We start from the raw sequence: 26,887 nt of genomic DNA on the forward strand, positions 1-26,887 counted from the left end.
AACTCGGCGCGCGGCTCAGAGCCGCGTAGCCCCTTTTCCTCTAACAGCTGTGGCCGATTTTAGGAAGCGCGGGGTCCCAGGGTTGCTCACCGATCATTTACAGTTTTCAGAGGTGAACAGGATGTGAGGAGGAGAAGCGGAAAGTGAGTGCCATCAATGGAGACTCAGTGGGAAAACAAGGGTGAATAAACTCTGAAATTATGTCAGGGAGAAATGAACATTTGATTGGGGAAACTGATTTATGATGAATTTCTCAGGAACACATTAACGGTGCCAAGCAAACTCCCTTTGGACTAGACATTGTGAGCAGCCAGAAGAAATCTTTTCATCTCCACCCCTCCACCCCTCCTACAAGCAGCTCGAACGAAACCTTGTCCCTGCGGCACGGGAGGCAGCTGCTGTCTGCCACCCGCCCCTCCCCACCCCGCCAGGTCCAGATGCCCCGGAATGTGCCGGTCATCCTAAGGAAAACCATCTGGGGGAAAACGCTGGCATCTAAATGAAGACGCTTAGCCACTGACAGTGAGGTCCTCCCAGCTCACACCCACCACCCAGCAACGGACCCTCACACAGAGTCTTTCTGGAAATTACTATTCCCGACCACCCTTTAAGGGATGCAGTTAGGAAGGAGCCCACAGAACTGAATAGCAATCAAAGAAGCTGCACAGCAAGACATTCAGTGTTCGAGGCACCGGAAAATCCTCTTTACACGTCTTTATGCTCCTGGCCGCTGCAGCCGCAAAGTCCTGGCCATGAGAAGGGACAGCCATCCTTCAGAGCCACGTCCCTTGGTGGAATGTCAACGCCAAAGAAATATAGACAGACATGCCTTACATATCTGCGGCCTCACCTTCTTCTTGCTATCATGCTGTCCTCTAAAGAGGAAGTAGTTTACGAAAGAAAAAAAGGGAACCATTTCCCCCTTCTAAAACAGTACTTATGAAAACAAACTTTTAAGCTGATAGAAGAGGGAAGATACCATATTAACAGCCCATTAGAGGGACTTCCCTGGCAGTCCAGTGGCTAAGACTTCGCCTTCCAATGCAAAGGGTATGGGTTCAATTTCTGGTCGGGGAGCTAAGATCCCACATGCCCCATGCCCAAAAAACCAAAAAAAACAAAAAACAAAAAACAAAACCCCAAAACAGAAGCAACATTGTAACAAATTCAATAAAGACTTAAAAAAAAATAACCCATTAGATAAAAAATAGATGAATGCAAAAAACCATGGAAATTAATTCAATTCCCCGTGTGTGTATGTGTGTGTATCTATCCTATAAATATAATTTGAGTCGCATGAGGTCACACAGCTAGGTAGTGGTTCAGCTGGCCCACCTCAGGTCTTCCAACTGAGTCCTTCTATTCCACCTTGATGCTTTGTAAGAACAATTCAGTGGCTGCAGAACCGTGGAAACAATACTAAACTCCTCTGGATCATCCCAACATGCCTATTGTTAAGCCCACTTCCTTGGGACACTTGGGGAGAAATAACAGATGAGAAACGGAGGCACGTATAGGAACGATCATTAAGAATACCCAGGCAAGAGAGAAAACAAAACAGTTTTGGGCATTTTTAGTAAAGAAAAAGACAGCATGCTACAGTCACTAATTACCACATGGCACTTTGCGAGGAGAGATTATTTTGCAGGCTCTGGGCCAGATACTAAAGCAAAAGAAGAAACGTGTGAAACCAAGCTCCTGCCTTATTAAAAATCTTGGTCTGAGTTGGCTCTACATTTTATTATACGTCATTATCTTCATCCTTTATGCTGAGTCATGACACCTGCAGTGTTGACAGGGCTCCTAAGGATATGAGAAAAGGAGGCTCGTCCATCTTGCCCTGCATCTTAAGGGGCCTGGGTGCCATTGAGTGCATCTGCCAGGCGTCCATTTGGAAGATTAGTGAAGAAATGCTAAAATACAAATGGTGCATCATTCGGGTGCAGAAAAGACACATATACCACAAAAGTAAACCTGAGAGATTTGTTTAATGAGCCACTGAGCACAGAGAGTCCATTTCCCCTGTGCTACCCTAAAAATGTCATGTAATAATTTTTAGTAAAACCTTTAAAAACATATAAGAGCACAGCACGTTTCATCCTGTTTAAGCCTGACATGGTTTATAAACACCTACCAGGAACTACTCTACCACCGAAGAAATGCAGAGGAGCTCAGTGAGGACTGAGCCGTCCCCCCAAGTTTCTGGAGGACAAACTTCGGTTTTCTCATCTCTTCCTGAGTCTAGTGGAGTGCCCGCCACACAGCAGAACCTCCGTAACCAGGTGAGACTGCTGTCAATTCACGCTGTGCTGTTAGTTCTCTGCAAAGCTTGCAGATGTTCACTGCCCTCCTTCTGTTTTCACTATAAAAGTTCTGTAAGAGAAACAGACGGGTCTACAAATCTTGTGCTACAGATGAGGAGACAGGCCCCAAAGGTTAGCATTCTACCTGGGACCACCCAGGGGCCACGGGCCAGGACTCATGGAGACAGCTCCGTCCCCCAGCCTGGGCCTTTCCCAGGCCAAGCTGCTTTACGCACACTTCAGGCAGACACGGAAAGCTGGTTCTTGAGGATGACGTGTACCTAAGTTGCTTGATTTCATGGTCATAAGGGTGGTCTAGGATTAAAAAGGAAGCTGAGAAGACCAACAGATAAACTAACAGACGAAAGGCCTGAGTGGGTCAAACTCACGCTTCAAGGAGAAACATTTCTCTTTTCCGGTTCTGTGTCCCCCTAAGGAGCCCTTGTGTTCACCCCCAGGCCTGGGTTTTCAGTGCCTCTCATCCAGGACGATAGCCATCTGGGCACGAAGCCATAAGCTCTGAATGCCCAGAGATGCTCGGGGTAGAATTCCCTCATCTTCCTTGGAGGAGAGGAGGGGGTCAATATGAGACAGAAGGGGGCAGGGCACAAACTTTAAAAGAATGACAGCCGTTGAGGACATGACATAAACTAGTTAGAACCAACTAGGTCCAAGATGGCGGACGAGCTGACTTCCACTAGACCTTGAGCCTCAGTGTATGCTCATTGTAGCACATCAACATGCTAAATGACACACCACGGGTGCCATGACAGTTCCAAGGCTGACCGTAAAGGTCAAAAAGTGGGAGGTGGCCCAATTCCTGGAAATCCCCACCCCTTCCCCAAAATAGTTGGAATAATTCTCCCGCTCATTAGCCTATGAAATTACCCACCCCTATAAAAACTGACAACCGCGTTATCCCCGGGCCTCTCGCCTTCCGAGATGGCCCACACTCTGTCTATGGAGTGTGTATCTCCCTGCATAAACCTTCTTTCACTTTACTATGGCTCGCTCTTGAATTCTTTCCTGCGTGAAGCCGAGAACCCACACTCGGCAGCTGTCCCAGGGGCTCACCTGAGACCTGGGATGTGACCGTCCTTCTGCGCTCCGCTCCGCTCTCTTTCCTGCAACACATCGACCCTGCTGACCTGAGCCTCTCTCCCCCTCAGGCTCCTCTCTGACCCAACACAGGCAACAAAGGCATTTCTCATAGAAATCCACCCTTCACCCTTGCTGAAGGTGGGGAGGGTTTGCATTCGTTTACATAGAATCACATTTGGAACCTCTGGCAAAATGAAAACGGACGCTTCCATTCTTTAGCAGTATTTGTCTTGGGTCCACGTGACACCACCCTTCCAATTTAAGCCCTTATTTCTTTTCTTTCCACTTAAAGTCATAACGAATTTAGTAGCCGTGAGGCATCGGTTTTAGCTTGCTGCCAACTTCCTCTTTTTTTTTTTTTTATTTTTTAATTTTTTTTCCAACTTCCTCTTATCTGCACTTTCCTGCTCTGATTTCCTTTCCTTGCAGCCGACTTTGGGGACCTCAGAGCTTCTGAAATTGAGTCTTGGGCCCCGTGTCCCCCATACTCGGGGCTGGCACTTCCTAAGGGGATGGTCGTTTTCCGGGCTCTGGGGCTCCGTCACTCAGGCCGAGGGGGCGTGTCTGGGGGGGGGGACGTGCCCTCGTGGGAGGGGCCCGGGTCACTGCAGGGCTCCTTCAGCAGAACCCTGTGGAACAGCAAAGCCTGCTGACAACTGGGGTGGAAGGAAAATCACAGAATCTCTTCCATCTTAAATGAGCTTAGCTAGAAACCAGTATCTATTAATACAATCCTAGTGCTGAAAATAGGTCTCCGGACTTTAAAACTCTAAGTAGAGTTTTAGGCTCTCTTTTCAATAATTTCTCTCCAACTCCTTGTGAAAAGAGGGCTGGGGCTTCCCTGGTGGCGCAGTGGTTGAGAATCTGCCTGCTAATGCAGGGGACACGGGTTCGAGCCCTGGTCTGGGAAGATCCCACATGCCACGGAGCAGCTGGGCCCGTGAGCCACAACTACTGAGCCTGCGCGTCTGGAGCCTGTGCTCCGCAACGGGAGGGGCCGCGATAGTGAAAGGCCCGCGCACCGCGATGAAGAGCGGTCCCCGCACCGCGATGAAGAGTGGCCCCCACTTGCCGCAACTAGAGAAAGCCCTCGCACAGAAACGAAGACCCAACACAGCCAAAAATAAATAAATAAATAAAAATAAAAGTAGCTATAAAAAAAAAAAATTAAAAAAAAAAAAAAAGAGGGCTGGTTGCCAGAATACAAGGGCGGGGCAGCAGAGCAGCAAGCCTCTGTTGTTGCTTTTAATAATAGTAAAGGACATTATTTTTTTTTAAAAGGGACATTTTTTAAAAACTTTTTTATTTTACAGTGGAGTATAGTTGATTAACAATGTTGTGATAGTTTCAGGTGTACAGCAAAATGATTCAGTTATACATATACATGTATCTATTCTTTTCCAAATTCTTTTCCCATTTAGATTGTTACATAATATTGAGCAGAGTTCCCTGTGCTATCCAGTAGGTCCTTGTTGGTTATCCATTTTAAATATAGCTGCGTGTGTTTGGAATCATAGATTTGGGTTCAAATCCTACTTCCGTCAGCTCCTATCAGAATGACCTTGGGCACGTCATTAGCCTTTCTGAGCAAATTTCCTCACTCATAAAATAAGGGTCCACCACCTTCCTTGCAGACTGGGAAGACATAATAAGACTACGTATATAAAGCACCTAGTCTATCAGTGGCTTGGATTTGTCATTATTTGGCTATTAGACTTCTGAATGATGCTGAATTGCTTTTTTGACAGCTGGGACAATCTAAACTTCTCATTCCCCGAGGCCCGATTAAGATGAGACACAGTCATAAACTCAACCAGCTGAGTGATAGATACTTTCTCAATAGATTCAAGTCCCATAAAAAAAAGGTTCAATCCTGCTCAATGGACAGTTCTCACAGTGTCTGCCTCCTTCTCTCTGGAGTACTTATAAATATGTTGGTTAAGTAGGAAGTTATAATTACTAACGAACACCTAAAAGGTAAATTATTCATATAACATTTTCTACCTTTTACATTGTGTCGATACATTTCTGAAAAGCACACGGACTTTGCTAGCATTAGAGAGAATGGGACGGTCTCACTGCTCAGAGTGTGGTGGGAACATGCAGCACCATGGCCATCTCCCCTCACTGCACCCCCCCAAGCCCCAAGCCCCACCCCCGGAACCTAGGAGAAATGCAGTCTCAGGTCCCACCCCAGACCATGGCATTTTGGCAAGATTCCCAGGTGAGGTGCAAGTGCATTGAAATCTGAGAGGCCCGGCCACTCAGAGGAGCACTGCTGTTTGGCCAGCACCACTGGTCAAGTCACACACTGTCCACGACTCCTCCCTCCATCCCTCCTGTTAAATTGGCATCTGTGAAGGGTCTGGGTTTTACCTTACTTGCCAGCTAACCAGTCATTCAGCCACAGTGTGTGCATGTGTGCGTGCGTGTGTGTGTGTGCATGTGTGTGTGTATGCTTGCATGTCTGTACGGACAGAAGACACAGATCTTTGGGACAAAGCCACAACTAATATTATACTCAATGATGAAAACTTGAAAACTTTCCCACTAAGATCAGGAACAAGGCAAGGACACCCATTCTCAAAACCTCTGTTCAACATAGGCTGGAAGCCCTAGCCTGAACAATTAGGCCAGAGAAAGAAATAACAGGCATCTAAATCAGAAAGGAAGAAGTAAAACAGTTTAGAGATGATATGATCTTAGAGAATCCTAAAGGCTCCACCAAGAAACGATTAGAACTTATAAAGTAATTCAGCAAAGATGCAGGATACAAAACCAGCACACCCAGAAATCAGCTACATTTTTATACAATAACAGTGAACTATCTCAAAAAGAAATAAAAGAAACAATCCCATTTACAATAGAATTGAAAATAATAAAATACTTAGGCATAACTTTAACCAAGTAGGTAAAAGATCTGTGCACTGAAAACTATAAAATATTGATGAAAGAAATGGAAGAAGACACAAATAATAGAAAGATACCCTGTGTTCATGGGTTGGATGAATTAATATTGTTAAAATGTTCCTACTACCTAAGTCATCCACAGATTCAATGCAATCACTATCAAAAGTCCAATGACACTTTTCACTTTGCTGCACAGCAGAAATTAACACAACGCTGTAAATCAACTACATTTAAGTTAAAAAAAAAAAACAACTGTCAAAACTACTCCATCTGGTCAGCTTTCTACTGAATCCACGTGTGGCAAAGTTAACTTTAGCTGCAAAGGTCAAGCTATTCCGTTGGAAGGAATGTTGTTAAAGAAAGGAAACAAATTAGTGCTCCTATAATCAACCTTAAACATTATCCTCGACTGCTATCTTCGAAAATGGGCACCCAAACCAGAACTTGGCTGTTTTTACTCTGTCATCTTGGCTTTTCCCTTCATTTTCATGCTTCATTTGGTCCCTTCATTTTCATGCTTCCCACGACGCCACCCAAAAGGGTAAACAGCAATTACTTCTCTAAATTTAGTTAGCCTGGCCAAAGATGCTCTAAATCTCATTATCATCACACTGAGGGACCCGGCTAACAAAGGAACTCGTAACAGATGTCATTTAGAATCTTCGCCCCCCCCCCACCACCCCCCACCCCCAGTTTTCATCTTTAAGTCTTGACTTACATAAGTTCAAAGTTAGCCAGAATAGAAAGTTCGTGGTAGCAGTCCAACTTTTGGACAAATTCATGGGGTACCACGGGCACACCCTTCTCCAGTGCTCTGGGGTGCCCTCACCAGGCTCTGCTCACCTCGAGCGCCAGGGAAGCAGCTGCCAACCATCTCCCACCAGCACACCGACCAGCCCATAATGATTGTACTCTAGTTGCAAAACCCTTAGCCTCAGGCTTGACCACTATCCTTGAAGCCATTTCCACCAAGATCCTATTCTCGCTTCCCCTTAGCAGAAGACTCACCTTTGCAGCGACCCCACGTCCACAGTGGAGCAAAGGTGGCCAGTGATCCTGGCGATCAGCTAATGTGTGACACTCGCGGGCTCAGGAGGACGTTGACAGCTGTGTCCTAGGACAGCGGCACCAGCAGCCATCCTCATTTCCTCTCCATCCCACCCCCTCCGTGACTGCCTCAGGCCACCTCATTCCCAGGGGCCTTGGCTCTGTTAACAGAGGTGAAGCACGTTCGGCTGGCTTCCTCCATGTGTACTTCTCCTAGGAGGTGAAGAACCTTCCCGCTACTTGCCGCGCATATATCCGACCGTCCACCTGTGAATCTGGTGCCCACACCTGACCGTAAGCTCTGTGAGAGGAGGGGTTTCGTTCTGTTCACTAACATGTCCCAACTGCAGAGCACGGGGCCAGCACACAGTAGGTGCTTACAGAGGCGGGGGGAGTAAATGAAAGGCCTGGAGCACGGAGGACGTGGATGTGTGCGCCCTGGGATGTCACTAAAGGCTGCCACGTGGAAAAACACTGAGGCACAAAAACGCTCTCTCCCAGAAAGATCGAGAAGAACAGGGCACGGTGCAATTCTAGTAACTGAACCAGTGGTCTTTGGTCAGTTTTGATGGTGTCAACAAGGAATAACCTTTAAGAAGATTTGGCTTAACTCACAAATCCCTCAGTTTTTCATCCTAAATGGGTATGGGTTCAAACATGCACTCTGTGGGGAGTCTGTGAGTGCCCTTGGGAGGGGGATCTTTCTGTAGCGTTGGCTAGGTGCCAGCTCTTAATTCAGACCCTGCGGTTCCCAAACCTTGTTCCCCAGGCTGTAGGCTGAGGTTCCGACCTCTGCTTCCGCTGCCCTCCCTGGACTTCCCTCCTCTCCTGTGTAGACCTGGGGCCTGTGCACATCCCCCTCTCACGCCTCTCCCCCAGCTCCAGGAACCCCCCCGGACGACCCGCATGACCCAGGGTACTGGTCTTTGCGCCTGACTTTTCGACATCCACAACATGCACGTTACCGCAAACCACAGGGTACGAGTTAGGAAGAGTCCCGGGACCCAGTTCTGGCCAATGAGTTTGCTAGGGGGCTTCTGGCAAAGCTTTTCTTGCTCCTAAAAAAGATGCAAGAAGAGATGCCCGTTTCCTCCTCTGGGTACCATACATTGGTATGTGAAGACGGGATCTGCTGTGGCCAACCCACCACCGGAGAAAGCTGCTGCAGGACCAGCCAGAGACACCACTGGGGCAGGGCCGTCCTGGAAGAAAGACCCACCTCCCCTGCAGCCAGACCTACTCTGGGCCTTCTGCATGGGAGACAGCGCATGTCCCTGATGCCTGGGCCCATTTGCACCGGGGTCATCTGCTGTTGGCAGTGGACGGCATCCAACTAATGTCTCTCTCCTCACCTCCCCGAGTCGTCCTGCTGTCCTCGAGTACTGCAGCCATGGCCCTCCAGAAAGTCATTTCAGTGTGCATCTGCTTCCCCAGCTATGAAAATGCGGGGGCTGGATTATAGCCATGGTTCCCAACCTTTCGTGCCTGAGGACTTTTTTTTTTTTTAACCTGAGGTAACATTCACACATCATAAAACTCACCATTTTAACCATTTAAAAATACAATTTGGTGGCTCTTTTAACATTGACTTTGTTATACAACCATCACCTCTATCTAATTTCAGAATACTTCCGTCATCCCAAAACAAAAGCCCAGGCCCAGTACGCAGTCACTCCCTATTCTGCCCAGCTCCTTGGCAACCAGGAATCTGCTATATGTAATCTGCATCTAATGCTGTATGTAATCTTCTCTTTGTATTCGCTTATTCTGGACATGTCGTATACACGATATCATATCATGTGTGGTCTTTTGTGTCTCGCTTCTTTCACTTAGCATCATGTTTTCAAGGTTCATCCAATGTCGTAACATGCATCCGCACTTCATTTTTTTATGGCTGAATAATATTGTACTATATGGATATACCATATGGTGTACATGGCAGTGTTTGGTTGTTTCCACTTTTTGGCTATTGTGAATAATGATGTGATAAATTCACATACAGGTTTTTGTATGAACTTCTATTCACGTACAAGTTTTTGTATGAACTTCTGTATTCAATTCTCTTAGATACACACCTGGGAGTAGAACTGCTGGGTCTCACAGTAATGCCGTGTTTACTTTTTGAGGAGCCAAAAACTACTTTCCACAGCAGCAGGGGTTCTTTTGTTTGTTTCTTAAGAAAAATTTTTTTTTATTGTGGTAAAAAATGCATATCATAAAATTTAGCATCATAACCATTTTAAAGTGCACAGTTCAGTAGTGTTAAGTATATTTATGTGTATAAGTAGAATCATATAATATTTGTCCTTTTGTGACTGGCTTATTTCACTTAGCATAAGGTTCATCCGCGTTGTAGCACGTGACAGGATTTCCTTCCTTTCTAAGGCTGCATAGTATTCCGTTGTATGTATATACCGCAGGCATTGTGTTTATCATTCACATTCATCCATCAATGGACGTTTGGGTTGTTTCCACCTCTTGGCTGTTGTAAATAATGCTGCCATAAACATGGGTGTGCAAATAACTCTTGGAGACATTGCTTTCAATTCTTTTGGATATATACCCATAAGTGGGCAAGGGCTTCTTTTTAATGTAAAAATCTCTGTTGATCTCTACCTAATAGGTGTTTTGCTCATGGTATCTAGACCCTTCCAGATCTTGAGTAAAATCTGCCATCTTACTTCTCAAGAGCTCCACCTGGGAACACCTGGATTAGGTGACCTCTCAGGTATGTCCAGCTCTAAATCCAATGATTCTGTGAGGATTTCTTGAGTACAATACCATCCTCACGACTCTAGTCACATTAATGAGTATATCTCTGCCCCAGAGGATGTGCACAACCAGAAATCAAAGTCAATATCTTCCCTAGAGAGAGCTGAGGGCTCAACAGAATATGCCCGCAAGGATGAAGAATTTTCATCCTCAACACTGACCTTACCTAGCTCACCTCTTCCACCAGCTGGAAAATAAGAAGTAATCAAGTTAATAAGTTAATTAACTACATACCTTTAAAGAATCAAATTCTAAGCTAATTATTACTGATTCACTAAGTATTTTCTGAGCGCTACGCATTCTGACCCAGTTTAAGTCAAGGGAGTTTATTTAAATAGAGGGTTTAAAAATTTCAGGAATAGTAATTGTAATGTAATAAACTCAATAAAGGGCTCTTGTTTCTATGCAGTTATTCTTCTATGCAACATTATTCTATGTAGTTATTCTTACATATTGCATCCTGTAAAATCCAACTGCTGGAGAGTTGATTTAAATTCAGTTTCTATGTTTATGTAATAAGGAAACACTCCTGATAAACAGCACAACCCTTTGAGGAACACCATAAAAACAAAAGAGTTATCTGTTCCAAGAGGCTGACTCCAGTACAGATGAACAGGGCTGTGTCTGGAGAGGAAAACCGATTGCTCCATTTCCTTTCTTCCCTCTTTCTATCTGATAAAAGGTAGAGGGGAGCGTGGCAGTCTCATAAGGAGGCCGGAGGCCTGTGGAGGGAGAGGGACCGGGAACGAGATGCTCAGAAGCTCATCCATCACACCCCATTTCTGCATCCGTTACAGAACCAGATGTTGGGCGAATACTGCCTCTGAGCCCATGACCAACAGCACCAGGCGCTGGAGGGCAGCCGAGACTCCGGCACTTTCCTTCTCATCCTCACCCCGGTGGAGTCCAGCCAGCCTCCCGTAACACAGGGATGCCCATATCCTTCCTCCCTCTGTGGCACGGTGAGGTTTTGATTCACTACCTGCCAGACCCGAGTCTTCCTTGGGGCCCATCTACGTGCAAGGGGAGCTCAGACACCGAGTTCCTGGCAACGCCGTTGCCCACGACTCCTGGGCCACAAACCATCTGCGTCCCACGCCAGCTGCTCTGTGTTCACTGGACAATTCTGGGCAAAACTTCTTAATGCACACGGTTGCACTCCTATTGATCACACTAAAATACAGATAGCCACAGGTTTTGGAAGACACGTTTAATTTATACGACATACAACCACAGAACTGGTATTGGAGCCACCACCGATCAGTCGGCGAGGAAGGCAGTCCTTGTGCTTCAGAAGGCCAGAGCATCGCTGGGAAAGTGAGATAAACGTGCAAATTTTTCTATTTGCATTTATCTTCTACTTAAAGAACCAAAGCACAACGAACTAAGCTTTACCACTATTTACTACAGTCTGCAGGCTGACTGTTCATCACCCAGCCTCATGGCCTTAAGGCTTTGGAGGAAGGAGGGGGGGGTCACCACCCACAGGTCCCTGAGCCCCTTCCTTTGCTTCCTGTGTCTTGCAACATACATAGGACACTGTCTGGTTAACGGGCTAACGAATTAAGTTCTCTAGTTCTATCTTAGTATATCCCAAGCACCTAGATCTGTGCTCAAATGTATAATGGATGAATTTAAACTAACTGTGACAAAAGGAACATGTGGCTTCAAAAGATTCCTGCAAAAAAAATCCTCCAGAGGCTGAAGTTAACACCAATACAAGCACAAGTGAACAATAATAAAAGAGAAGAGCTCTCGCTTCTTGTCCTGGCACAAGTGTTTCATGAACCACATTACAAACACCAAAGATCTAATCAGATGTGACAGGAAGCCACCCTTCTCCATAAAACCTGAAATCACCAGGAAGGACATTAGAAATTTAGATTTACATTGGAATCATTAATGAGAAACACTACCTCAAGGGTATTTGGACCTTGAGATGTTAGCTAATGATAATAAGAAGTCATAATGGTTAGCAAGACATTTAAAATATTGCTTATTTCACCTTGATCTAAAACATTAATATCCATTTTGCATACCTTTTACAATGTATATAATGGTAGCAAAATATGCATGTATAATTTTTAAATGAATATATACACATGGAGGGCGCAGGCAAAAAGCGTTTTTTTAAATTGATGGAGCGCACGATCAAAGTTTGGGGCCACACCCCTGGTACAAGGCATCCACCTGACGGGAACGCGGGCTGCTGCAGTGCTCAGCCTGGGCAACCATAACGGATCGCACAGAAGCAAGAGTCATTTGCCATGTAGGTCTCACGGTTCATAAGTTATTGAGCAACAACTGCTGTTGGGATGTCATTGGAGCCGGGCACCACCCACCGATGCCTCGTGGCATTGAGGTGCTGCCTGCTTGTCATGGCTTGAATTGTGTCCCCACCCTTCACCCAAGTTTCTTATGTTAAAGCCCTAACTTCCAGTACCTCAGAATGTGACCTTATTTGGAAATAGAGTTGTTGCATAATTAGTTAAGGTGAGGTCATTAGGGTGGGCCCTGATCCCGTATGACTGGCATCCTTATGAAAAGGGGGCATTGGACACAGACACGTACACAGCAAGAATGCCATGTGAACACTGGAGTTACGTTACCACCAGCCAAGGAACCAGGGGACGCGTCTGGAACAGATCCTTCCCTACTGCTTTCAGAGAGGGCAGGGTCCTGCTGACACCTTCATCTCAAACATCCAGCCCCTACGTGGCCAAACCTGACAGTGAGAGCTGCCGAACAGCAACTAGACTCTCCCCGTTTTCCTCACCGAGGCAGACAGGCCCGTCCATTACTATTTCACGTGGCTATGACCTCCCTCCTCCTGTGCTTTCTATTCCGAGGATCTTGTTGTACCTTTAAGATGGCTTTTGCCTGGAGGTGGCATCTCAGTCCACAAGCAGGTGACACCAGTTACCCCCATCACAAGGACATCCCATGTCACTCAATGTCCCCACCACACCGAGACTCTGCCTTTGGCCGAGGGCAGGGGTCTGTGGCCCACGGCGCTCCAGCACCCGGGTCAACTGTTGCTGCCACGTCATGCATCCTGCCTGCCGACACAGGCCATCCAAACGGCACAGAAGCTGGGAGCTGGCTGGCACTCAGCACTCCTAGTCCAACGGCATCTCCACACATCACAGGGAGAAAGATACATCCCTCTTAAAAGGCAGCTGACAACTAGCTTGGATATAAAAGATGATATTGTTGGCAAAGTAAGGATGATGTTGAAATTGGCTCGCAAGCCACATGGTTTAGTTCAAGTTCAAACATGCAGATAATGGCTTAGATAAAAATTCCCAGGCATATAGGCTGTGCCATCTTTTAACTTCAGCATTTTCAATTTTCGGTTTCTTATCTTCAGAATTAACTTTAACTGAGAGAACCATTAAAAATGACCATAGATTACTATTTGACATCCGTTAGGCACTGAATTGTTCCCCACCCCCAAATATATGAAATCCTTACCCCCAGTACCTCAGAATTTAACCTTTTATGGAAATAGGATCTTACAGAAGTAACTGAGTTAAAATGAAGCTTTTAGGGTGGGTCCTAATCAAATATGACTGATGTCCTTACAAAAAGGGGAAATTTGGACACAGAGACAGACATATACAGAGGGAAGGTGAAGTGACACAGGGAGAAGACCATGTGAAGACGGAGATCAAGGTGATACATCTACATGCCAAGGGATGCCAAAGATTGCCGGTCTCCATGTAAAGACATTCCTTGTTTTGCAATTAATAAATATACTGGAGGAAACTGACACTGTAAAATCATCCTGTTTCTCCTTAAATTTTTGCCCACTAATCGTAGCATCCGTCAGTGGATCTTGCTGACAGCCACTGTGATGTTCGCCTATTGGTGATATTCTAGTTCCCGCCTTCCTTACACCAATATTAATTGGAGTTCTTCTATAAAGAAGAGCTGCCCCTTCTCATTTATGTATTCAACTTATTTATATCAGTATGGACTCATGGATATCTATTTTACTCTATGGGTTATATTCCAATACTATCATTATTTATTTTATCACAGATTGTTCCATCTTTGCCACTAGGTGTGCCTTCAGGTTGGCTTCTGTGTTGTTTTGACATGTCCCATCCTTTCTGGAATTTTCCTTATGTTCTGGCGCTACAAGTTGTTCCTGGCTCATCTGGTATTTTTCCAGCCCTGGTCCTGGAATTAACTACTTCTCCAAAACACCCTAGTTCACTTGATTGGGGAATGTTTAGAAACCAAGATCCTGGCCCTAGGAATGCTCATGGCTACATGGTGCCAGTTCTTTTATGCCCTGCCGGTGAACACAGCTGGGAAGTACAGGTGTGTACACTCATCCTCCCCCATGTATATTTATTTATGTATGTATGTACATGTCTGTATGTATCTACTATCCATCCAGCCATCCATCCATTTAAAATTATGACTTCATACTAATACCTCCAATTCCAATTAAACACCACAAAGCCATTTTAGTCTTCCCCCTTTCCTATTTGTAAGCTTCTTTCTCTAACAGTGAGAAATTTGACTCTTTATTAGCCACAAGATATTTACTTGTTTGTTCAATTGTAATATACACATAAAGCAATTTCAGAATTGCTAACCCAAACCCCTGAAGACATATTTACTAACTGGAGTGTAGCATTTATGCACAGTTTTTTGCATTTTTTGTCTTTAGCCTTATAGTATCCAGTCAAAATACTGTTTCCCCAAATACTATTATTGTACTTAGGTTAGGTCGCTCTCCCACCCACGCCTTTCAGTTGGTAATAGTAGCCTTTGTATTACAATTAGATCCATCTGTTACTGTGTGTGTATTCCATCTTGGATCTCTCCCACATTCTGGATGATTGGAATTGTTTGCTTATCTTGGGGGTATGTGAACACAAAGCAGCACCACAGCCCTGGGTCAGAGCTGTACAAATTGCCGAGCTCAAAGAAGGGCTGCTCCCTTCCTACCCTTATTGCCCCATCCCCACTTCCCTCTTCCTTCCATCCCTTTCCTACCCACCCCCAGTCCACACACAAACCCTTCCATTTCTACTTTACTCTTCCTGTCACCTACCTTTTTAGATATTTTTTTTATCAAGCTCGATTCATGGTAGGACCTCAGTACATGTTCACCACTACACTGTTTTTTAGTGAATCCTACTGACTACTGAAGTCCATTCTATGCTGCAATTTCTCTTTTACATAATGAAACTGGGCACTTCATCTTAATATGCTCAACAGAAGGCTTTGAGGAAGATCAGAGCTTTCCTTGATTGGGTCAGTTCTGAGATGGAATCCAGCAGCCACTCAGGAAAGTATTAGCTCGTAACAATGAAGTCTCTTACTCTGTTTCGATATGAAGAGCCACAGGTAACTAGAACTCAGCTTGATGGAATTCTTGGGAAACATTTTCAAATTTGTGCTACATTATCATTTTTTCTTTTTTTAAATGAAGCATTTCAAAACAATTTGGTGGCAGAAGAAATTATTTTATTATTATATCTGAAAAGTTACAAGATTATGGGGAGTAAGAGTAACATAAAGACTTGCAAAAAAAGATTACAAGTAAAAGTGTTTGGGGGTTTTTTTGGGTCACGTAATAACCTCTTTAACGCTCCAGTTGTTCATTTTCTCTGTAATCAGTACTTGATTTACTGATTGTGGAAGGAAGCCACCAGAGATGAGTCAGTAAATACAAAGCCAATTTTAAATATCTGGGAAGGAAAGCAAAGAGTTTTGCAAATGCAGCTCTAAGGAGGAAATTGGCATCTGAGACTGGGCACTTATTTTCATATCTGAAGAACACTTGGATCAAAACATGAAAAAATATAGAACTTTAGGATTAGGGTGATATGAATGTTGAAGTCACATGCCATGACATTTCCAAGGGAAATTAATGTAAAACATTAAATGTCTGACAAATTCTGGAAATGGAGAGGTCTTTCCACATGTAAAGTAAAACCAGCCCAGTGCCCTGAAACGCTGTTGTAAGCTGGAATTAGGCCATCTACTGATGGTAGGGCTGCATGGGTGGGATTATGGGCTTGAGGACTATGGAATAGGTTATGGGCAACCCCAGAATCAATAAGTTTATTTTACAGAGGGATTTGGATTTACAGTCTGTTGATCCTAAAAATATTTTGTCAGTTCAGGGGGCTTCTGTAGCCTATTAAGGACATAGGCTTCCAAGTCAAGACAGGGTCAGGACTGAATCCTGGCCAGACCATTGACTGGCTACATATCGTTGGGTCAGATAACCTCACTGGGCCTTGGTTTCTTCATCTGTGAAATGGGCATAGTAATACCAACTTTCAGGTGGTTTGCGCATTAAACCCAACGGGAAGCACTTAGTGAGTGCCCAGCACAAAACAGGCGCTCAGTTGGTACACACAGCCCAGGGGCTAAGGGTGGGGGACTATGGACCCAGCTGCCACTCTGGAATGCTGGCACTGCCACTCACTCGCTATGTGCCCTTGGAAAAGTCACTTAACCGCTCTGAGCCGTTGAAGTGGGGGTAGTAATCTGGAATGAGGATAATAATCAAGAACCAACTCTCAAAGAGGGATGAGAATAGAGCAGTTGCAAGTAGTTCAAATGAAAAAACATGGGCAGAGCACTTAGAACAGGGCCAGGTTCGCTGCATTCTGTAACATTATCAATGACCATTATTAACTATGACTATTCAATTAGCCCACCAGGAAAACGGGGAGTGCATGGTGATGGAAATGACCTATTATACAGAGTACCAGGTCTGGTGTAGGGGTTTGGAAGAAATTGTATTGGCAACATATGCCAATAGCTTCTGAGTCTGCAGGGTCTTACCCCTTCTGTCAACGGTGTGTCCGGTGGTTTAACCCACAGCAGTAAAGAGAGAAGCCAAAGTCCAGAGGACAAGAGTTAACACACCCATGAGGAACACAGTACAACAGTTTGACTGCAGGGAACACACATACCCTTGCTCACATGCAAACCCTGCCCTGCAGTCCGCCTGCTTCAAAACACTTCATTCCAACCAACCTTCAAAGTGGGTAAGATGCTGAAATCTAGAGAGCTGGGTGCTCTCCCCTTTCTCATGCAATCGTTCATCCTCTAGCACATATATTTAAATTGTACACCTTCCATAAATGCTGTATTTCACCTCATGAGAAAAAAAATCAATAGAAAGAAAACTAATGGGCTGTTCTGTCCTTATTTCTAAACACGCTAATAAATTATCATCTGTCACTGTATTGACATTGTGTTATGCAGAGAAATAGCTATGTGTCCCTTATTCCACTTAAACTCATGCAGAAAAGCACGTTTCATTAACTTTCCAGGATTTTTTCCCAGGCATGGCTCTCTGTCTCAGTCTCTCTTCCTTCTTAGGGAACCAGTGGGTATGAAGGGAAGTGACATCCTGGGTTTCCTAGAGGAGGAAATGACTACAGGCCACATGCTCTTATCTTCGGTTCCAAATCCAAGAATGTTCTCACACACTGAACTAAAGTTTCGTTACAACTCTTATGCAGGCGAAACTTAACCTGGACTGATCCAAGTCTGTAAATTTTTAAAATGCATCTCTGCTGGTGTGAACATCATACACAGATTAGGCTGCCCGAGATCCCACTACGGGTGCTGTATGAAATGTGTACGGTCTTATACTCCTAAAACCTGCTTCCTCTCTTAAAACAACAGAATTTCTCAATTCTGAAATAAATTAGGCCCCAAGGTTTTCAGATACAGGACCGTGGACCTGTAGGAGAATTCCTGATGTTGTTACGTGCCGAACACAGCCTTGTGAAGATAGCCAGTGGAAAGAAAATTCTAGAATTTTCTTTAAACCACCTTCTTCTTTTATAAAACCAGAACTTAGGCAGAACCTTCCCGTTGCTCATCTCATGATTTAAAATGGGCAATAATCACTCAGAAACTTCACCTCAAATTTTGTCCTCCCCTCCAGTGACTGCCCTGTGAGTCATATCACATGAGGTTTTACAGAAAATACCCAACGGCGCAGCACACGTGTAAGCAGACACGTGGGGTCACCAAGCACATGCACGTCCTTCTTAGGGGGTGCGTGCTGTCGGCAGCTACTCTTATGGAAGCCTGCCCTGCTCTGGACCCCAGACCTGGGTTTAGCTCCTGCTCGGCATGGCAAGCGTGTGGCCTCTGTGGTCTTCAGTCTCCCACGTGTAACCCAGGGAGCGTTCCACCTGCTATTCAGGACTGTCGGAATGAAGTACAGAAACACAGGCTGGCTGCCCTCCACACTTCCTTTTCCTCTGACTGAGACTTGTCCGGGGGCGAGTTATAAGGCAGAAAGCTTAGTGTCCACTTTCCTTTACATGGACAAGCTCACAGACAGGTGCGCATTGGTGGCGCATGTTTCTATGTTACAAGGTGGAAGGAAATGGACTTGTATCAAGGTGGTTGGACCAAACTTGACATCAGAATCACCAAGGAAGACAGGTGTAAACAGAGATGGTGGTGTTGTAGGAAGACGAGCTGGCGGGGACCCGGGGAGCCGGGGGCAGAGATGTCGTTTAAGGGCACTCGGTCACTCATAAGGGTGTGGCCTCAGTGATTCTGCTTGGCTGAAACTGGCAAAGCCCTAACGTTTGTAAACATTATTTAAATCAGTAGTTCTCTGCTCTCACTGCACAGAATGCCAGGCCCAGCCCAGAGATTCAACTAGTATGGCATTTTCAAAGGTCTGTGGGCGATTTCAGTATGGTAGTGGGGGTTCAGGGCTTCTGCCCACAGACAGATGCACCCGCTCGGATTTATGCAGGCAGAGGGCGTACTCTTGATGCCCTGTTTCTCCCGTCTGGGAACACAAGCCCCACGTCACTGCTCAGGAGAGGAAAAGCACACAGCACAGGGCCCACGAAGCCCAGGGGTTATCAGAAGCACGGAGCAGAGAACAAACGTTAACGTTTAACTGAATAACGGTGATTTGTGAGACATCTCAAGGTTCGCCAGAACTCTCCTACCTGGGGCTTTCCCACTCCTGGTCGTCTTTGTCCTTTTCTTCTCTGGTGTCTCCAGAATGCGGGTGTTTCTGCACAATTCGCATCCCACCGGCTTTCACTGCAGTGAAGACAAAGAGGGTATGATCAGTGTGGACACGGAACCACCGGACGGCAGGGGAACTAGCTTGAGAGTGTGTGTTTGTCCCATGGCCCCAGGTTAGTCCAGATCAGCCGGCGGCGACGGTGATTAACCGCAGAGGTTAAGGCTGTCAGAGGGAGATTCAATATGATGTGACACTCAACGCTGTCTCTTACTTCAGATCCACTTAGAAAGTTTCCAAGTCTCCTCTGTTTGTCTGGTCTCCTTTCAAGTATTTGGTAAGAGCAGTAGTGCAACCAGAGTATAAACCGTGTGGACACAGTGGCTGCTTGCTTTCGGTTATACTCAGCTTCTCGATGCAAAAAAAACCCCACTTAATCCCTGCCTGTAATATTTTCTCAAATGCAGATGGTGCTTTCGAAGGGGCGATACAGCCACAGGTGACACAGGACAGCTGCTGTGCACACAGCCAGGGTCCACTCCGGTGGCAACCTTTCCCAAACTGTGCTGTGAAACCCTAGAGTTGGCAGAAGTTTATTTGGTTTTTAAAAACAGCCTTAGTGACATATAATTCACATACAATATAATCCACCCATTTAAAGTGTTCAGTTCTCTGGTTTTGAGTGTATTCAGAGTTGCACACGATCCTTTTCAAACATGTTCATCACCCTAAACAGAAACCCATCACCGGTCACTCTCCAATCCCTCTTCTCCCCCAGCTCCTAGCAACCAGTCACCTGCATTTGCCTCTTCTGGACATTTGACATAAACAGAATCATAAAATACATAGTCTTTGGTGACAGGCTTTTTCACTTAGCATAATGTTTCCAAGGTCCATGCATGTCACAGCCTGTGTCAGTACTTCACTCGTTTTCATGGCTAAATCATACTCCACGGCACGCATGGTGGACCCCATTTTGTCATCCATTCATCTGTGGTGGTCATTTGCATTGTTTCCACTTTTGGGCTACTGTGAATAATGCAGATATAAACAACTGTGTATGTACAAGTTTTTGTGTGGACACATGGACGTATACCTTCATTTCCTTGGTACATATGTAGGAGTGGAATAGCTGCGTCACAGGGTAACCCCATATTTACCCTTTTGAAGGATCCCCAAATGCTTTCCAAAGCCATGGAACTGTTTACATTCCAACCAGTAGGGGTTCCAATTTCTCCACATGCTCGCCAACTCTTGTTATTGTCTATCTTTTTATAGTTATTCTAGTGGGTGTGAAGTGGTGTCTTATTGTAGTTTGATTTGTATTCCCTTAATGGCTAGTATGTTAATAATGTTTTGCAAGAGAAAAAAATGACAACAGAAGTGGGGATTCTAGGATCTATTAAGTGTGGGAAATGCGAGGTTGAAAAATTAAATGTGTTTCCTCAAGACAGATTTTCTGCCTTTAGTGTGCATTGTAAGCTTTATATGGGGCATATAATGTGCCGTCTTTCCCAAGTGTATTTCACCACAGAACTCCTCCCCCAGGGAATGCTGGTTATCATTCTTCAGGACTCTAGTGTTCCATGGGATAAAGTTTGGAAATGCTGGCCTTACATCCAAAAAGCCAGCCCCACATGGCAGTCAACTGTGCATGTTTTAGGGTCAGCAAGTCCCTCCATGTCCTCAGCTATATGGTCTTAGATTAGTCAGCCTCTCAAAGCCTCAATGCTTCATCTCCAGAAAGGGGACAAGAGCCACGTCCTAAGATGGAGAAGTTTAGATGAGAAGAGAGGCTGTTGAATCCTAACCCCCAAAGTGATGCTGTTTGGAGGTGGGGACTTTGGAAGGTGCTTAGGTCATGAGGGTGGAGCCCTCATGAATGGGATTAGTGCCCTTACAAAGAGACCCCAGAGAGCTCCCTCACCCTTTCTGCCAGGTGAGGACAGAGCATACAGCCGTCTGTGAACTAGAAAGCAGGACATCACCAGACACCGAATCTGCTGGTGCCCTGACCTTGGACTTCTAGCCTTCAGAACAGGGAGAATGTCTGTTGTTTACAAGCCACCCAGTCTGTGGTATTCAGTTATAGCAGCCCAAAAGGACGAAGACAGAGGTGCTCAGCAGCTTCCTGGCACTTGACAGAAAGTAGAGTGTATTAACTGAGCTCACTGGCCCCAGGTTCGGGTGTGGGGCCCAGGGTGTTCACCCTCCTTCCTCAGGATAGCCACTCCGCGTCCTGCCACAGCCCTGCTCTGACCACACAGTACAACCAGCTTGCCAGGCCACATCCTCCGGTGTTTCAAATTACGTTGGACCCTGCTGAATTATGAAAGCCCAGGACTGGTTTCTTTATGATGCTGCGAACAGGAAGGAGAATGTGAAACACCCTGAGGCTTATACACTTCGGGTTTATTAGTTTTCAATTTCCCCGGGAGGATTCAGGAAGCTGACAATGCCTGTTGCATGGCCAGCGGTACCCAGCTGCAGTCCGTCAGAGGAAAGCAAAGCAGAGGGCATGTGAAATAAAGGCCCGTGTTTAATGATGCGTCTGCTGGTCTGGTTTTGGAACAGGAGTCTCCCTGCTGCCACCATCACTTCTTTTCAGTGGGGAGGGGACATTTACTTTGTTAAGAAGGAAATATAACCCTGTCCAGTAATTCTCTCAACAATCTACTTTTATCCTGACCGATTTTTATTCCGATAGTTTTTATTTTTCATTTCTAGAGCTCTTCCCCCCTCAAATCTGTCTGGTCTTTATTTGATAGTGCGTTACTCATATCTTGTGTTTTTAATTCTTTTATGTATTTAATCGTCTTAGGCATACTTGTCTCATGGTTGTATATCTAATTATTTTATTATCTGAGGTCCTCGGGAGTCTCATTCACTGTTCGTTTTTCTCTGATTCTGGCTCTTGTTTGAGGTGAGTGTGGGCCATGGGCTTGTCTTCAGTAAGCCTTTAGCTGTGGGGATCCTCTGGGGTGTGGGGTGCAGGCAGCATCCCTTTGGAGACATGCTGTACATGCTTCTGTCAAACCTGGCAATCCTTTTTACATTAACTGAGAACAGGAATGGCCAAACAGTGTAAATTTGAACTCATCGCCCATGTAAAGGCAGGCCTACAGTTTCAAATTCTCCAGGAGCCTTTGTTTGCCATCCAGAGGCCAGGCTGAAACACACCAGCTTCCCCACCACCCCACTGTGTTGCTGGAGAGTTTTTTCCTGCACCCTTTCTCCATGAGTTTGGTCTCTGAGCACCAGCTTTCAGCTGGGGTCTTGGGTTAAATGAGGCCATAGGGGTGGGGCCCTAATCCAGTATGACTGGTGCTCTTATAAAAAGAGGAAGAGACACCAGGTCATTTCCTGCCTCATGTGGGCCCAAGGCTCAGGCTAACTGTTCTGAATTTAGCTACTTTTTTGGGTGTGATTCCTACAGATTTCCCTCACTTTGGGTTCATATTAAAAAAAGAAAAAATAAGAAAACAAAAATACCATTTGCAGGTGGCTTATCAAGATTTCCCAGGTTATGTAGCCTGCCAAACCTTAAGAAATGGAGACTGAAAATAAAATTCTGTAATATATTTAAGATAATTATCTACTCACTCTCTTGAAATATAAGATTATGAATGTTTTTGGCCAGAAGAGGAGGCTAGAAGAACTGTCCCACTAAATTTTTTTAAAATTCATTTTCCTCCCCCATTTATCCCACCCCTATCCCAGGCCCATGAGAAACTGATTGAAGGTGCTGTTATGAGCTGAACTGTGATCTCCCTAAATTCATAGGTTGAAGCCCTAATTTTCAGAACTTCAGACCTGACTGGATTTGGAGACAGGGCCTCTAAAGAGGCAATTAAGTTAAAATTAGGCTGTTATGGTGGAGTCCTAATCTGATAGGACTGATGCTCTTAACAGAAGAGAAAGAGACACCAGGGATGCACGTGTTCAGAGGAAAGGCCACGTGAGGACGCAGTGAGACGGCGGCCACCTGCAAGCAAGGAGAGAGGCCTCAGGAGAAAACACCTGCCGGCACCTTGATCTTGGACTTCTGGCCTCCAGAACTGTGAGAAAATAAATCTCTGTTGTTGAAACCACCCAGTCTGTGGTATTTTGTTATAGCAGCCTTAGCAAACTAATACAGATGCCCATTTAAAAATAATCTCTGAATCATTTCAACCTGGCAGACACAAAAACCTTAAAACTATAAATCCCAGGTGTGTTCTATAAACTGGCTAACAGTAAAAAGAGTGTACAACTGACTACAAAAGGAATGGAGGATGAATGTCAAGGTGACGTTCGAAACAATCACATCTCGGGAAGCTCACAGGGAGCCTGTCCACTTCTCTGTTGACGTAAGTACACACGTCCAAACCCAGTCACCCCACATTAGCACTTCATTTAATCTAGTTTATAAAAACAATTAACTTCATCAATCTCTCACAGTATGTGTGGTGATTAATGCAGCAATAAAAAGTGGCAATAATAATAATAACTCAAGGCTGAGACAGATTCATTCTAACTTGCACGACTGCCAAAAAATATGACAGCACGTATTTATCCAATGTTTTATTACTGTCTCCAGGACTCTTCATTGGAAAAAAATGCAAAGGCAGAGTTATTTCTGCAGAAATCTTTGCAGAATTCTTTGTGAATGTAAGTATTTTTCTGAGACATTAGTGAAAAAAAAAAACAACTCAGATTTTTGTTGTGGTGCTTGTTATTCAAATGTTAGCTTCAAATTTCAAGAATAACAAGCTGCGCAGTGGTTAAGAATCGGCCTGCCAATGCAGGGGACGTGGGTTCACTCCCCAGTCCAGGAAGATCCCACAGGCCGCGGAGCAACTAAGTCCATGCACCACACTACTGAGCCTGCACTCTAGAGCCCGCGAGCCACAACTACTGAGCCCACACGCTGCAACTACTGAAGCCCGGGTGCCTAGAGCCCATGCTCCTCAACGAAGAGTAGCCCCCGCTCGCTGCAACTAGAGAAAGCCGGTGTGCAGCAACGAAGACCCAACACAGCCAAAAATAAATAAATAAATAAATAAATTTAAGGGGTGGGGGGAGAAAAAGAATAACAAGCTTCCTCTTAACAGGAGCGCCAAGCTGAAGTTAAGGGCATGGATACTGGAGCTAGATTCCTGGGTTCAAATCCCAGCTCTGCCTCTGTGTGTGTGTGTGTGTGTGTGTGTGTGTTGGCAAGTTGCTGGCACTGTCTCAGGGTCCCGTCTGTGAAGAAAGGGTGGCAGTGCTCTCCCCCCAGGGGTTCTCTGAGGACTGAAGGAGTGAGCCCATGTGAAACACCTCCGCCAGGGCCTGGTTCCCATGAATGCTCAACTCTTAGCTACTCTTAGGAGACGGGTTTTCACAACTAGCATCTAGCACTTAGAGAACCCTCCAGTGTGCGAGTCCTTGGTCGTTTACCACCTCCTCCCCACAGTTTCCTCACGTGTAAAGTGGGGATGGCAGGACCGATGTACCGGGTTGTTGGGGAGTGAGTGACACACCCTGCAAAGTGCTCACCCACCATGGGGCGCTCCACTGCCCTGGTCAGCTGACCACCTCCAGGACTGTCGTCAGGATCTCACCACATCTAAGTAAGTTCTGCAGAACTGCAGATCCTGGAGAATCCTTCCACTCTTCATGCCGCCACATGCCAGGCCCTGTTCTAACCACTGGCCGGGCGCCCCGCTACCCCCCGACTTTCCAATCACCCTATGGTGTAGACCCCCCCCCCCCACGAGGAGGGGAAGCCAGTGGCCCCGGTCGCACAGGTAGCAAGCTTCTGACCCCGGCAGCCTGCGCCTTTAATCACAACCCACAGGCCTTGCCCTGCTTGAACATTCCAGGAAACAGAGCGACACTCCTCCTCGGAGAGACAAGAGTGATGGCCTATGGGGAGGGTCTGGGCCAGGAAAGAAAGTGTGTTTGATGCTGAAAGCTCTCTGCAGAGCAGCTTCCTACCCAAGGAGCAAAGGGGGCAGAGGAAGCGTCCTCCAGGTCAGACTGTCAGGTGGGCAGATACTGAGGAAGCAGCTGATGACATATCCCCCCGGGGCCGGGCATCCTCTCAGGCATCTGGGTGCCTGACTGTGACATGGTCCCCGACAGCTGGCTCTGGGCCCACACTCGACAGCAGGCTAGGAAGACCCCCCAGCTGCACGCCGGGCAGGGGGATGAGAAGGGTGTCCCTAGATGGACAGTAAAAGCACCCCGCACCGGGGAGCAGCCCGAGCCCTGGCTGCTGTGCTGAGCAGGACTCGTGAGCGGATGCTTTCTTTGTTCTTGCCCAAGAAGAGCTACTGAAATGTGATGCAAAGGAAACCGAATCCACGCACAAAAAAGAGATGAAAGGCTCCGAGAACTGCTCCAGTGAGAACAAAAGAAAGCAAACCAGAAACACCCAGAGCTGCAGGTTAGCCGAGAACGTAATCATCTCAGGTAGAGCAGCACTGCGGCCGGAGAGCAAAGTGGACACGGGACCGGACAGCCCCGGGGATGGGGGACAGTGGTGGGATCAGGGCAAAGGAATGTGGTCCCTCTCGGTTAAGAGGAAGGGGTCCACCAGGAGAGGAGGCTCCTTGGCCGGCAGAAGAGCCACGCCCGTCTGGGGAGGCTGGTGGCCCCGAGGTGGGGAGCCCCATGAAGGGAGAGTGGCGAGCCCCATGAAGGTGGCGAGCCCCGTGAAGGGAGAGTGGCGAGCCCCGTGAAGGGAGAGTGGCGAGCCCCATGAAGGTGGCGAGCCCCGTGAAGGGAGAGTGGAGGCTGAAGGGTGAAAGGCAGTGAGTCACGAGGACCCCGGGAGCCCCGGCACCCCTCACCCCCGAGGCCAAGTGCAGCTCCCCCCACGGGAGGGAGCTTTCCGGCCTGAGGCAGCGGGGGAAAGTGATGCTTGCGCTAAAAAGCGAGTCCCAGATAAATTGCTGAACTTGCAGCCCTGACGGTTTCCTCTCTAAGAAAACTGAGGACCTAACAAGGGAAACTGCTATTCTGCGCTCAGAGTCGGAAGGTGTTAAGGTGGGAAGGCCCTTCAGTGACACGGCGGCAAGCCCGCTCACCCCGCAGGGGAGGGGACGTGGGGCTCAGAGGCGTGGAGCATGGGGCAGGGCCACGGGGCTGTGGACCGGGACTGGACAGGCCGGCCCGTCTTCCACGCAGGGCCCGCTCCATCCCCTGACAGGCCGCCCCGGAGGAGGACAGACCCCGCGGAGAGCAGGCCAAGACAAGGGCCAGCCGGGCGCGACTGGGCCAAACCCGAGGAGGGTGTGGGCAGCCGCAGGGGAAACCTTGCGTTCAGGGCGGCGGATTTCAGAAAGTCCACGAAGTAGCATCCCTGCCTGGAGGTACCTGGGGACAGGCAGTGAGGCAGCGTTCACCAACCCTCACCCCAGCCTCCCCTGCAGCTGGGTTGGGGCCCTTTACCCGGGTCGTGGCCCTAATACAGCAAAAAGAGGCAGAGTAATGTGCCCTCCCCAGATGGCCACGCCCTAGTCCCTGGAACCCGTTTATGTGTTGGGCTGCATGGCAAAGGGGAAGGAATGTCGCAGATGGAACTGAGGTTGTGGATGGCCTCTGGAAGCTGGAAGAGGCAAGAAAATGGATTCTCCCCTAGAGCTTCCAGAAGGAAGCTGCAAACACCATGATTTCTGCCCAGTGAGGCCCATTTTGCACTTCTCACCTCCAGAACTGGAAGATAATAAAGTTGTGTTGTTTTAAGCCATTAAATGTTTGCTACAGTGGCCGCAGGAAACTAACGCAGTGACACATG

At 46.6% G+C, this 26,887-nt stretch overlaps 1 protein-coding gene across 1 annotated transcript in view; it reads right to left on the reverse strand.

The window, feature by feature from the left end:
* The window catches only part of LOC118893048 (death associated protein), a 61,450-nt gene that overhangs the window by 29,641 nt on the left and 4,922 nt on the right, over positions 1 to 26,887 (reverse strand). The window contains exon 2 of the mRNA XM_036848189.1: positions 19,103 to 19,199. Within this exon, the coding sequence (XP_036704084.1) occupies positions 19,103 to 19,199 (97 nt within the window). The remainder of the gene's footprint in view (positions 1 to 19,102; positions 19,200 to 26,887) is intronic.

The sequence above is a fragment of the Balaenoptera musculus genome, chromosome 3 (assembly GCF_009873245.2).
Source record: "Balaenoptera musculus isolate JJ_BM4_2016_0621 chromosome 3, mBalMus1.pri.v3, whole genome shotgun sequence".
Classification (NCBI taxonomy): domain Eukaryota; kingdom Metazoa; phylum Chordata; class Mammalia; order Artiodactyla; family Balaenopteridae; genus Balaenoptera; species Balaenoptera musculus.